General features: G+C 35.7%; 1 protein-coding gene across 4 annotated transcripts in view; it reads left to right on the top strand.

Annotated features, from left to right (window-relative positions):
* Positions 1-14,132, top strand: part of TTC13 (tetratricopeptide repeat domain 13) — a 42,291-nt gene extending 28,159 nt beyond the window's left edge. For 3 of the 4 annotated variants that reach the window (XM_055810357.1, XM_055810355.1, XM_055810358.1), the window contains 8 exons: positions 1,608-1,691; positions 3,172-3,256; positions 5,576-5,685; positions 7,063-7,198; positions 7,905-7,984; positions 9,139-9,217; positions 11,155-11,234; positions 13,982-14,132. In XM_055810357.1, coding sequence (XP_055666332.1) covers positions 1,608-1,691; positions 3,172-3,256; positions 5,576-5,685; positions 7,063-7,198; positions 7,905-7,984; positions 9,139-9,217; positions 11,155-11,234; positions 13,982-14,105 — 778 coding nt within the window. In that variant the 3' untranslated portion in view covers positions 14,106-14,132. The remainder of the gene's footprint in view (positions 1-1,607; positions 1,692-3,171; positions 3,257-5,575; positions 5,686-7,062; positions 7,199-7,904; positions 7,985-9,138; positions 9,218-11,154; positions 11,235-13,981) is intronic. The other variant, XM_055810356.1, reaches the window with a different exon arrangement.
* The last annotated feature ends 241 nt before the right edge of the window (positions 14,133-14,373 follow it).

Raw genomic sequence — 14,373 nt, 5'->3', positions numbered from 1 at the left:
CCTTTTCTTGTTTTGAGTCAGTTTGGGGATCTCTTGTTAAAGGTGTATTAGAAACATCTTGCACTTTGCAGTGTTTCGTGAGCTTCCAGATCTTAATATTCTCAAGGTGCAAGTGTATTGTCTGTCACTACTTTTCGTGGGTCTATAGACAAGTGCAACTTTGGCTTATCTCCTTTCTGGCTTAAATGATCGAAGCTACCAAGTTTCATTTAAAGTAGAGAAAATGTTTTTGAAAGCTTAAGTTATTTTCATAGGCAAAACAAGGATTTGGGATCAGCTAAACATTAATAATATACTCAATATTCTTATGTAAAAAAATGAAGATGCTCTCTGGAATACTGCTACTTTTGAATTCTTGGTGGTAGTGTTTATTAAACAAGGAGAAAGAGTGGGAATAAGCACAAATCACTTATGACCACCCACCAAAAGTCTTTTCTTGGTACTGCTGCTTCTGGATGTCCTTACAGAATGCTAGGTCACGTTTTGATGTATTTTCCACGATGCCACTAAAGGAAAATCCAGTTTCTTATACTGACACGCTTCTGCCTGTTGTACAGATATTTTTTTAAAACAGATGGAAAATGATGGGACGTACAACAAGGGCAAATTATGTATATACATTTGTCTTCATCCTTCCGCTTTCCCTACCTCCCTTTCCTATGTGCAGATATGTGTATGTGTTCTAATTCTGTTCAGTTTTTAAAGACTGATTCTGCCATTGTTCTGAGACTAGGCTTACTGAAGTGTGAGACTGTAGAGTGAGACATTAGACAGGGACTTAAGCTGCAAAGATCGTGCAGAGTGGAATTAAGCTAGGTGTACACACCTTCCTGTGATTGACAGTGGTTTTGCTTTGTCAGAGAGCGATAACATTTGCTTTATAAAATCTTGTTTTGTAGACTGGGAGAAGAGGAAGGACTCCTACAAAAGCAATAATGGTATGTAATTTTTGCTCGCAGAGTGGCTATAATCCTAGCAGGTTTCTACTGTTTCAAGTTTTTACTATTTTTTTTTCCCATAGTAATCCAAGGGAAAAAAACAACACCTTTTTGATGTTTTTGTTTAACAGTTACTACTTGTAATTGTTAGGAGTCAAAGGAAAATTGCTTTAATAGAGGGACATAAGTGAATAAAGAAAAATGTATGTAGACTGTCAGAACAGATAGGCATATGTATTGGCAAAAAAATGGTAAACTGAAGAGTGTCAGTTCTCAAAGTAAACCAATGTGCAGATTGAGAATTGTCCTAGTTCTGCAATATCTACAAGTGCAGATAACTAAGAAAGATTACATTTTTGTACAAATTGATAATTATAATTTAGATAAGACTTACTGGACATGGGCACACTGAAAATGGGGAAATATGTATGAAATGTAGTTTATCAGAGAACAACAGCACTGAGCGTTTCCAAGTTCACTGCAGAAGCTATATTAAAATGGGGGATGGGCAATTCATCACTTCAAACCTCTCGTTCATTCCTTTAATTTACAAAGCATCTGTGAATAAAACTCGTTCAAATATTAATGAGTAAGTAATATTTGTGTCTTAGCCCTGGAATGTTGGGTTGAAAAACAAGACCTGAAAAAAACCTTTCCTTTTCTTTGTAGGGGACAAGTCATTAACATGCGGTACCTGGAATATTTTGAGAAAATTCTTCATTTTATTAAAGATAGGATCCTTGTTTATCATGGGTAAATTACTGATATTTTTCTCCCTGCTTCACTCCCCTGATAATATTGGTCTGAAATTTACATAATACTCATTTCAGAAAATCTGAGGGCTATTTTCTTTATTTTAGTAAGTTCTAGTTTTCTTAGTATCTATAATTGTCTTATTTCCTACTAGAAATGCAAATCTTGTCTATTGCTATGTAAAGAAACTTAACTAATAGGAAAAAACATTGTGAATTACAGTATACCTAAAAACTATTAACAGTGTTGAATTTGTAGCCACAGTTTTGGCATGAGTGTGTCTCAATTCTTTCTAAAAATGCGTTTTATTAAAGATTTTGTTTCCTCCTGGTAGAATGGAGTACAATTTCTGTGAATATTGAGGTTAATTTATTAAATAGTAGGAGTGAGGAGAAAAGAGAAAAGAATATATGGAAGGTAATTTTAATTGAAACTGGTGTTTGACAAGTAGTTTTAAAGGAGCAGAGAATCTTTACTACCTGTTACGTAGATGGGTTGGTAGACTTTGTCCAGGAACAGAAGACAGTTGTAGAATATTGAATGAAGGAATGTGACTCAAGCTGAAAATTGATGTTGGCTTCTATTTCAAACTGTGATCAGATTTTTATGAGTAAAATGTCTTGCCCACCTGTGGATCATTTGTGGCAACAGTGTTCTGATAACATTAAAAATTAAGAAACTTTGAGGTTTAAACCCTCTAATTTTTCTTTGGCCTGGTAACTTTTATTAAATATTGAGTTCTGTTTTTCAATCTCATTATGCTACTTAAATATAAAAAAATGAAAGTGCAAAAAATCCTTATAACAGTTGAAAACACTTAAGTTTTAGAAAATTTATGATAGTTGCTTGAGATGTGTAAGTTCTGTAGTAACTGGGAAGTCTGTCCTCTTCTGTTGGGAGAAAGTTTGTTTGGAGTGAGCCAGCAGCATTTGATCTTAAGCCAGAGCAATTTGTGTTGTGATTTTTTTGAAAAGAATTCTGTTCTTAAAATCTAGGTGTACAGTAATTAAAAAAAAGTATTACAGCACTAGTTCAATAGGTTTCTTCATGGACCATCTGTGCCTGCATCTGTAGTATTTACATACCTTTGAGGCTACACAGATGCATGTATTTTGAGAAGACTATTTCTAACATTAACACTAGTCATCTTCTGTCTTTCCTTGTCAGCAACCCCTTGCTCACATGCACTCATGCAAACAGTTTAATGCTTTGCAGTGGCCAACAGCAAATGACTAAAATAAACCTGAAGTTGAAGTTTGAAGCCAAAAAAAAAAAAAAGCTGACATAAAATAGGAGGAAATTACTTTTTGAAGAGCAAGACAGCATGTGGCCAAGTACAAAGAAACTAATTTTCAGAAAAGAAATAATTAAATAACTTTCAATAACTTACTCTGCTATGGCTAATTAGGTTAAAGCTAGATGGATTTCCAGAAATGCTATGTGTTCAACCATTGTGATTCCATATTTAATTTTTTTCCAGTGCTAATAATCCAAAAGGACTATTAGAGGTTCGAGAAGCTTTGGAAAAGGTACATAAAGTAGAAGATCTTCTTCCCATAATGAAGGTAAATTAAAGAAAAACTTTAAAATATGATGAAAATAACAAAATTTATTCTGGGAGCTACCCAGTTCCTCAGAATATAACCATTGTGCTTAAGTTTAGAATGAGTAACTGCAAACACTAGGTTTTTTTAAATAACTCGTGTTATTTCAAATCTGCATGTGTTAGGGTATGACTTTCCCTTTGATATATGTGATGTATATTGACAAGGCTTTGCCTAGCTGTGAATTGGTAAAGAAATGATGGGAAAACAGAACACTGAATGTAATTCTTTGAAGCCAGCTTTATCAGCGGGGAGGGTTTGTGGTCAGATCCACCATAATGGGCTCGCGGTATGTCTGTACAGTACGAAGGAGAAAATTGAAGGTGTGTGTCGGAGAGTAGGAACATGGAAGCTCTTTTTACCTTAGCTTCCTTGGTGCAGATCACTACATAGTAGGGCTGGCCGGGGGAAATAATTGCCCTTAGTGAACAATAGCTAATCTGAAATGAAATCTTGGTTTGTTTTGGTGCTTTGGAAGAATGTCAGGAATGGGGAAACCTGCTGGGTGGTGGTCTTCAGAAAAACCTTGGATATATGATGTGCAAAGTTATTTATACTCTTATCTCAACTTAAGTCATAAGGCTTGAGCTAAGTTTAAGTAAAGTTCTTGCCTCTCTCCCCTGAGTTCCCCAAATTCATCTAGGATGAGCAGTGTGTAAGTGTTTGCATTTGGGGAAACAGTGTTACAAAGTGGGTTTTGTTTGTTGTGGTTTTTTTTTGTTTGCTTGTTTTTTTAAGAATTGGACAGGATTTTATTTAGACTACAACAAAAATGGGAAGCAAGTCGTTCTAAATAAAGACAAAGGCATTGCTTTCTTATCGGGTGTGTCCACGTTGCAATTTTGTATCTAAGCAAAGCTGACAGTTTGCCATAGAACAGAGCTCTCTGGAGATTTATTGCTGCTGCTACTGATAGACTGGGTTTGGATTTGTTTGCAGTAGTAGTGCTCACTTGTGCACTACAGATACCTTTACAGAAGCTACGTGGCTCAAGCACTAAATTTTTCTATATATTTTTTAATATATATTACTAACATAAGTGTCTTCCAAGACGTACCATAATTTTGGAGGTCCTTTTTGTATTCCTGTATTGTCCTTGTCCTTGAAAGATAAAGCCAAGTTGATGCTAACTGAGGCTAAACAAAAACTTGTGATGAACAGGTAGTAGGTGTTGGAGTGGATAGACAATGAAGTGTTCTCTACAGACAGACAAATGTGCAAATAGGTCCCTGTAGATCACCTAATATGGCTATTGTGGAATTGTAGACCATAAAAATGTTATTAGTGGAGTTAAAAATATAGGTTACTTCAAGAGGATGATGAAAATATATAAACAGCGGACTATACATGACACTTCAAAATAAATGCCTCAATTAGCAGCAAATATTCTTCCTAGTTGTCATAACCTCTAAGTTTTCCTCTGGTTTGAATCTCCTGCATCCCATTCCAAATTGTATCAAAGTGGAATGCTGTCTTTCGTTAGAGGCTTTTAAATTTGTTTCTTTAAAATAAATGCAGATTCTCTTTGAAGAAAACATCCTGGATCACAAGTTCTCTCTTTAAATAGTAGCCTGAGTAATTCATTCAATCCTATTGCATAATAGTCATTAATAGTGCCTGTAATAAAATGAAAGTCTGCTAATACTGATGTAGTTTGGCTATTGGTGTAGCTGGTGAATGTTGAATATCAAAAGCTGGGCTCTTGGCTTTACTTCAATACCTGGCTTATACAACTCTTTGGCTACAGTAGTACACTTAGATAATGTAGCTTTGTAAAATTCTTAAACTTTGCGATATTTTTCCTTCTGATGGTGATGAACTTTAACTGAAACTGAATCACAGTCAAGAAATCGTTGCTGTGAGCTCTATTCTGGAATCCATACTTAGACTAATGTGGCTGCTTAGTGTAAACATAAAACAGGCTCTCTAATCCCTGCTTTTGCATTTACATTGTTATACCAAAAGGTCGCTATCAACATGCAGTTTGGGAAGAAATCTGTACAGCTCAAATGTACAATTGCTTTTCATAAACAATGCCACTTTATATTCCCTATATGGTTATAAAGTTGAATGTCAATATGCCTCCTTCAGTATCTGATTTCTTTTCAGTATGAAATAAAGAATAAATGAAATAATATAGTTGACAGTAACATTTTGTTCTTTTCCCTCATTTTGCCCATTTTCATTTTTGCTCCATGTATTTTTAGGTGTTTCAAAACAATAGCTAGGCAGGCAGTCTGTCTCTGTTCACACTAATGTTACCTTTTTTTCTTTTGAAAGCAGTTTAACAGTAAAACAAGAGATGGGTTTACTGTGAACACAAAAGTCCCCAGCCTTAAGGATCAAGGGAAAGAATATGATGGCTTCACAATCACAATAACAGGAGATAAGTACGTTTGCTATTTTCAGGTGTTCAAGTACATTAATTAATGATGAAGTATTAGCAGCTAATCTTCTCAAATGCCATTTCTACTTGCATAAAGTGGGTTTTGTAAATAACTGAAAAACTGGTTCATTTGAGAACTTCTGATTTTTGTTGCATTCCCTAACAAAGAGGGAATATGGATAATGTTGATGGAGTAGGCCCAGTTGAGATGATTCTCTAATATATAGCACAAAAGTGAGGAGAGACCTTGTTACTCAGCTTATATGATTAAGTGCCTGAAGTGGGAAAATCTCTGTCTTTATCCATATCAAAATACATTTCTTGTTGTGAGACTCTTATCTGCTCTGATGACTGAAAAAATCCTAAATGGAATGGAAATTTATGTGATCTAAGAATGGAAGAGACTTCCTTCTATTTGTATTGTTAGCCTTTTTTAATGTTTATTTTTTGAAATGTTTGCAGACCTATCTGCAAATATCAATTTAGATAGTACCCGAATGTATGAGGATATAAACAGCAGGCTTTGGGCCACTCTTTGGGTGTGGTAGTAAATTTCTCACTTTATGGATACTGGCTCCTTGTCTTCCTGAAGAATGAGCATTAATCTGAAGCTCTGAAGTGCTGTCCTACTACTAACTAAAAACTTGGACTTATGGGATTTAAAATTCTATGCATTGGAATTCTTCCCAAAACTTGTGTGCTTCCAATGAGTGGCATGGAAGCCAAACTTCTCTTCTAAAATGTTAACATATCTCTTGGTTTTCAATCTTACATTCTAAGTCATATGGCTATATACAGTGAAATGGCATTAAATATATGGCCTCACTATTTTGGGGAAAATATTTTGGTCTTGGTAAGACAGTCTAATTTTGTTCTGCACAAAATTTGTTCTGTATCAGCCAGTCTGTTTTGATCCATAATTTGTAGCTATGCTTTTGTACCAAAACAGTTCAATTTTGGTAGTCTAAAAGTTAACAAAACTACACTTTACACTCAGTACAAAACTCTCAAGCCCATGAAAATCTTTTAAAATTCCATATTTCTTAATTTTTTACTATGCTTTAAGTGAAACACTAATGCTTGTCAGGTATTCTTCAATAGAAATACTTCATCTGTGATTAAACAGCAATGTTTATGTATTCTTTCAGACAAACTTACAACATGACAATGTTTTTAATTCAATGAGGTTTTTTTAGGTGTTTCTTTTTTATTAAAAGGGGGGCAATGCGCATAATCTCCTGCTTAAGGAAAAATGATAGGAAAAAGGTTATGATGTGGTATTTAACATCTGTACCTCTGTAACTTACCCTGCATATTAGGTTATGCATCGAGTTCTGTTCAGCAATGTCTTACCTCATTTTTTGTTTCACCCACTTCATAGAGTGGGGAACATACTATTTTCAGTAGAAACCCAGACAACAGAAGAGAGAACACAGCTGTATCATGCAGAAATAGATGCGCTATATAAGGATCTAACAGCTAAAGGAAAAATTCTAATTCTGTCTGCAGAGCTGGGGGTAAGGCTGTTTTAATAGAAATTATGGATTCCTTGATAAAATTCTATTATGTTTTTATACCTTCCGTATAACAGTCACTGGTTCATATTTTTTGACAGAGATATTAAGTAATAAAACTGACTGTTTACTTAAACACGTTTATGACAAATACCATAGGAAGTTGCCATAATCCTGTTACTTTTAAGATTTGCTGTGCTTTGCTGCAGTTATAGGGAGAGTGCAGACAAGGTCTCAATATTGCAGTGTATTCTTATTTTTTTCTCTCTCCTCTTATTTTCTTTATTTTTCTCATGGGTCTATATTCACTGTTTCATCATCCTTATAAAGTATTGCTTAGGATTTGGCTCATGGTGGCTACATATAAGATCAGAAGTAACAAGAATTCATGAGAAGCACTAGAATTGTGAAGGTTTTGATCAACACATTGTTGATCTGTATTGCAATGAGAATCTGACTGCATTTGAGCTTGTGCTTTCCGTTCTTCACCCTTTAACACAGTGTGGGTGAACTGTTTCACCTACATTTTAAAGATGTAACAAAATAATTTGCTTAAACTTCTATTAATCAGACTTCATCTTCTCAAGTTGACTTTTTTCACATTTGAAATGGTTCTTTTAAAAAAATTATCACAGTACCGTAACACTTTCCTATATGTGTTTCTTTGTAGTGTATTACCTGGCTATTTAATTATTTTTTTTCCTTTTAGGAAGTAGATGCTGTTTGCAATTTGATCCTGTCATTAGTTTATTACTTCTATAATTTAATGCCACTTTCGAGAGGATCTAGGTTAGTGATTGTCTTGATCATGTCTGTTATCTTGGATGCATGCTGTAAAATGTCAATTTGTTGGAGTATCTTAGGATTTTTTTTAATATTAAAAAAGCTCTGGGTTGAGCTGTTTGTCCTGCACAGTCGCTCATCTTGTGGTGCTGTGATGATGGGTACTGACTTAGTACTGTTTTAAAAGCTAGTTTGTAGTTGCTGATGATAACTATTTGGAGCTGCATGTATATTGAAAATCTTGAGTAGTCTGTGTTTATAGACTTCAGCTCACAGATTGAAGAGTGTCATTTTAAAATTGCAGTGATTTGGCTCCTAATCCGTATTATGTTACACCACTGTAATCTCACTCAAGAAGCTTTACTGAAACATATATTTAAGATAAAGTTTACTTTGAGATAACTTATATTTTAGTATATTTTAATAAAATTATTTTGGTAATTTTTTGCAACTGTTAGGGTCACCAGATGAAACCCTAGAATAGCCCCGCATGTCACAGATATCCTTAACTGAAATTCTAGTTTAATTCAAACCTGGCTACATCTAAGACTATATTATGAATCCCTGTTCCACAAAGCACTTAAGATCTTTGATCTTATTATTAAACATAGTTCAGTAGAAAACAAAATTTAAAGAAATCCTGAGACTTTTTTATAATCAGATTTTGCCTTTATCTTACAGAATGTAAAAATTAACAGAAATTCTGTCTTGAGTTTCACAATTTTTAGAAATTTAAGTTAAATAAAGAAAAAGTTAAATAACTGAATAGCTTTACAGCGCCTCTAGCTCTGTTGCAGTAGAGTTCATCGGCTTCTCTGGGATACAGCTAAGCTCATTGGGAACAGGAGTTTGCTTTGGTTTTTAGCTCTATGGAGTCTTAAGAACTCCTAAGTCTGAAATTATGGTTCTGACTACTGTAGAAACAATGCTTTTCAGTAGTTAAACTCCATAGGATCATAACTTCATTCCAGTGGTGTTGCAAAGTAACAGTGATTTCACTTTTTAAGTGTTTCATGCTTGTTTAAATTTCTAAAATAGTAACTAGCACAGTAATTTTTACTAGCCTTCTATGAAACAGTACTGTATTTGTTTTGTAGTCTAAAATGGCACTGTGGAAAAACTTTTACTGTACTGCTTTGGTTTTGATGTTTTTTTTTTAGTGTGATAGCTTATTCAGTGATCATGGGAGCACTAATGGCAAGTGGGAAGGAAGTATCAGGAAAAATCCCTAAAGGAAAGGCAAGTATCAAAATACACTGGTTCAGCCTTGATGGAGGAGGTAGCACTTGTAAACGTGAGGAAGGAGCTGCAAGAATGAACAGAAGTTCCACAGTTGTTAACTGGAGATGGATTAGCTGCATACTATGGTGTCTTGCAGCCAGAGAGAGGTTTGAAAATTTCATTGCTGTTATGACAGTAAGTGAGATTTAGATATAGTATGTGGGATAATTCTGGTTAGTCAAATTGTAGCAGTTTGTGTCCCACAGTAATTACATATTTGTAACCAAAGCATTTCTAGTGTGCCGAGCTGCTTTCTTCCACTTTGAGAAGGGTTCTGAGAATACTTGGGCAGAATTAATGACTCTTCTGGCACACAGCAGAAATTTTCTCTCTTTGCTGTCAATGTCCTTCAGAGCATTTAGGGCTTGGTAAATAGAAATGTATTAGCAACTCTTCTTGATTTTTCCTTCCCCTCTGTATTCTGCTAAATTTAAAATAAGTCCTAGTTTTGAGTGACTACATCTGAATATTATACCACCTTGCTCAATAAAGGGTATTCAACTATTGGTCTGTTAGCTGTTACCTTTTCCGTATGAAAGGAGTGAGAGCACCTCTGTCTATTTAACATATCGTCAAAGAATCAGTGAAATTCCAGTGAGAATTGAAGTTGTTGAAGAAAATACCCTGTGTGGATAACTGAAGAAAGAGCAGCTTTCCCTTTGTTCTAGAAATTTCTGAAAACAACGAAGTTTGTCCTTTCAGGACAATGAGCTAGTAGCTTTTAAGAACAAGATGCCTTTTCAGTATGCCGTTAAGCTGGTATCTTCACCATTCTGTGGGAGTTCAAGCTAAGGTAAAAGACTTAGGTGGGTTTTCTCATGGATCTTCTTAGGACTTACTAGGGTAGTACATTTTGTCTGATTTTATGCAGGCAAGCAGAGTTTCAGCATTATTAAAACGCAGGATTTCTGACTACAGGCAGCTTTGTGAACATTTTTACATTTGAGGGTTTTTTCTGAAACAGAGTGCCTGAATTGGAACAAAACTTTTTTTTTTTTTTTTTTTTTTTAGAACAGTTTTCACCAGCTGGAAGAAATAGTTTTCCCCAGTTGAATGAAACTGGGAAATTGTTTTTCTTGCCAGATTTCTTAGAAGGGTATTTCTGTCTGGTCCCAAGCTTATGACAGCATGTATTATCTGACTGCTCTGAAGACAAAGATGCCCAGTAGTCAAGAGTCCTGTAATGGCCTGGCAGGTTAGTCGGTAGCCATGGCCAGTGTAGCTTCTGGTGTTGGTTGTGGTGGAGTGTGCAAACACACAGAGACTTTTAGTGCCTGGCATGCATGCTGACTCTCAAACTGGTGATGAGGGACAAAGTAGTCTGGGCACAGACTAGTTAGTAAGCTTACTCCTGTCTTACAAGAATGTAGGTAGCATGCTCTCAGAACCCCTCCTTGCATTCAGGCAAAGTTCACTGAACTACAAATGTGTCAGCTTAAATGTTTCAGGACTAGTGAACTAAGGTTTTTAACTGAAAAACATTGTTTTGCTGAAAACTTATTTTCAGCTGTAGATACGAAGTTGCACACATTTCTTGGCTATATGTAGTCAAACTTGTCTGAAAACCCACTGTGGAAAGAAGTAATACAGAATGCCTGGAAAGTTCAATATAAATCTACCACTCATGTGATACAGTATTTTGCAGAATTCCGTATGTAGAAATGAGAAATATCCCCCTTTTATTTGAACATTGTCATAAAAGGTTGAAGACAGTCAATATTTTCTGGCACTAACTCATTAATATAAACACCTTGTTAAAAAAGAAAAAAAAAACCCTGGATTTTCTCACAAAAGGAAGGTTATATTTTGAAAGTTTAATTTATATGTTAAGAATATTTGAGGATTAACTTCCTGAAATGAGAGAACTTAAGACCTTTATTTTGTTGCGTTTTCAGCTGGTTGATTTTGAAGCAATGACAGCACCAGGGTCTGAAGCTTTTAGCAAGATAGCAAGGAGCTGGATGAATCTAAAAAGGTAAGTCTTTCTGTTCAGGTGGGGGATGGGAAAATAAAATATGAAAGACTTTATATGTAAAATGTAAACTTATACTAAAAAAGGTACTTGGAAATTACAAGTTTATTAAATGATTCAGTGAATTTTTTAACAGTTTAGGAATTGATAAGAAAAGATTTGAGTTTACACACAGAGTAATATATTTCTAGTCTAACGGAGTGGTTAGTAGACTAGATATTCAGTAATGTGAGTGTTATCCTCTGATAAACTATTTCGGTTAATACTTTCTTTGTCTGGCGGTCAGATTTGCCTTTTTGTTGTTACTTTTTTTATCATTAGTAAATTTGGTGATTGAATGAGGGAAAATTTTAACTTTTTCCCATTCTCATGGATCTCTTCAAACTATATATCAAAAGTCACTTACTTATCCTCTAGTGCTATTTTAATTTGGAGAATAAGTATTTTCAAAGCAGATGGCAGTTACGAATATACAGAATTATGTTACTTAGTATAACTTTTGTACAATGCTTTAAAACTTTGTTTTTCATATTAATTGATTTTTGACTACTGAACATACTGATTCCTTGTCAATGTTACAAATCTGGTGCATTTCATTTGTCCCTTAGCAGTTATTCCCCATACAAAATCTAAAAATCAGGCCAGAAAAAATCAGTTTCAGTATCCTTTAGTTTGGGGTCAAAACACTTGAAGGGTGCTGAGAGATCTGGCCAATATCCTCTGCAAGGCCACCTGTAATCTGTGAAAGGTGGTGCACATCCGGGGACATCCTTGGTGACTGCAAGACAGGAAATCTGGTATCCATCTTCCAGAAAGCCAGAAGGACAACCCAGGGAAAAAAAACTATAGGCTGGTCAGCCTTGCTTTGGTCCCTAGGAAAGTCATCAAGTGGGTCCTCTCGGAAAGCATTTCAGGGTATATGAAGGTGACTGGGGACAGTCAATATGGGTTTACTAAATGTTGTGAGACCCAATATGATCGCTTTCTGTGATAAAATGACTCATTTGTGGATAAGAGAGCAATGGACGTTGCTTAGTTACTTCAGGAGGGACACCCACAATACTCTCATACCAAGATAGCACATTATGGTCTGGATGAATGGACAGCTAGATGGGTAAAAAGCTGGTTTGGATAATCAGATTTAGGGCATGCTCAGCCCTTCAGACGACACGTAGAATACTGTATCCAGTTTGGGGGCAGCTGCGTTAAAGACTGTGATAAAATGGAGCAAATTCAGTAGGGAGCCACCAAGATAGTTGGAGGGCTGGAGCCACATGCCTTATCAGGAGTTAATTGGGCTTGTTCAGCTTGAAGAAAAGGCTTTGACCTAACAGCAGCTTCACAGTACCTGTGAGTATTAAGAAAATGGAGCTGGGCAGTGCTTGGTGGGAGGACAAAAGGCAACATGCATGAGCTGAAAGGAGGTTCAGACTGAACATAATCTTTTCACCCAGAGGGTAGTCAAGCAGCAGGGCAGGCTGCCTGGAAAGGCTGTGCATTTTTCATCCCTGGAGATTTTCAAGACCTGACAGGATAAAACCCTGACACCCTGGTCTGACTTGGCAGTTGACCTTGCTTTGAGCAAGATGTTGGATCACAGACTTCCTGAGGTCTGGTCCAACCCGAGTTATTCTGAGAGCCTGAGGAACTCTGCAGCTGCTGTTAGTGCCGAATATCTCATACTGCTTAGCCTTGCTTAACTTCCCTGTCGGTGGTTCTCACCCTGGTAAGTTTCAATAGATATAAAATCCTTCCTGAATGAAGATGGCTATTAAGAAGACTCATGGGCACCTTTGTTGGGCTTAGGCTAAAAATCTACATGTAAATGCAGTCAAATTAATTTATTAAGGAATAAGATTTTTAACCTACAGTGTAGCAAGTTGTGGTTTTTATTAAAAGTAGTCTGCGCAAATGTTGTGACTTGGTTGTCTTGGAAATACAAAATATTTATGGTTCCCACAGTTTTTTACTGTAAATCTCCCAATTTATATATTCAGTTTCTTTCTTAGTCCTCTGTTCATGTGTCTCTTTTTTTTCTTTTTTTTTTTCCTTCTTTTTTTTTCCTTAAGACATAACTTTACCAAAGGGGAACTGCTCTCTTGAGAGCAAAGTCAGCTTAAGCCATTTGAACCCTACTGATGCGTTTCTGACCCTCTCAGTTGTACTGTTGAAATTTATGGGAATCCATAGCAAACCAGATCAGGGAAGTGATTTGTGTTTAAAATAAGCTTGTTAAAACCAAAAATTATTTCTAACTGAGACCATTTCGTAGCATAGTCCCACCAATAGTATTGCTGTCTCAAATGAGAGATGTATAATGGGCAAGAATGAGAGTCGCGAAAATTGCTGAAGTTGGCTTTGCATGATGCTGAGAAAAATATCTGTAGAACTACAGCACAAAGGACTTGAAGTAATATTATGAAGGTAATCAACCTGAGTGGCTAATTTGTCTGTGTTAGAAGAATAATAGCGGGTAAGGCAAGTAAAACTTGAAGACTTAAAGCAATAAAATTTTGCTTTAACTTCTGCCACTTCCAAAGGCTCTTTTATGTAGTCATTATCTTTGTTCTGTATAGCGAGTGAGGAGTCAGAGGAGCAGGAGCTGGTTGTGGGCAACAGATTCTTGACTTCAGGTCCCAGATTTGTTGGAGAAGAGGATGAAGAGAAGTATAAGCTAATGTGTTAACTTCCAGGTAAATCATAAAGCTCAGAAAAAGATAAGTAACTTTTTTTTTTACCTTCTCTTTCAGTATTTCACCTTCTTACAAGAGCCTGCCATCAGTATCGGAGACATTTCCAACCCTGAGAACGATGATTGAAGTACTAAATACAGACTCGTCTCATTGTTTAAAAAAAACTATAGTTGTTGTATGATTTATACAAATAAAAGGCCAAGAGGTACTGCTTCGTAAATTATTTTGAAGGGGAAATTATGATCAGAACGGTTTTGTTTTGGTTTTTAATAGAGTAAACTTACTTGACTAGTTATCACTAGAATAAAAAGAGTCTGTCTGTGACCAATAATGGTAAAAAGGAAAAAAGAAACAGAACAGCTGATTTCTTGTATTGAAACATACTCTTAACAGGAAATACAGTTGTTCAGGGGCCACACTGAAGAGCACTAAGAAACTTGATCACAGTT

Source organism: Falco peregrinus, chromosome 7 (assembly GCF_023634155.1).
Source record: "Falco peregrinus isolate bFalPer1 chromosome 7, bFalPer1.pri, whole genome shotgun sequence".
Taxonomy (NCBI): Eukaryota; Metazoa; Chordata; class Aves; order Falconiformes; family Falconidae; genus Falco; species Falco peregrinus.
Note: the sequence above shows the minus strand (reverse complement) of the source record. Positions and strands in the feature narration are given on the sequence as shown.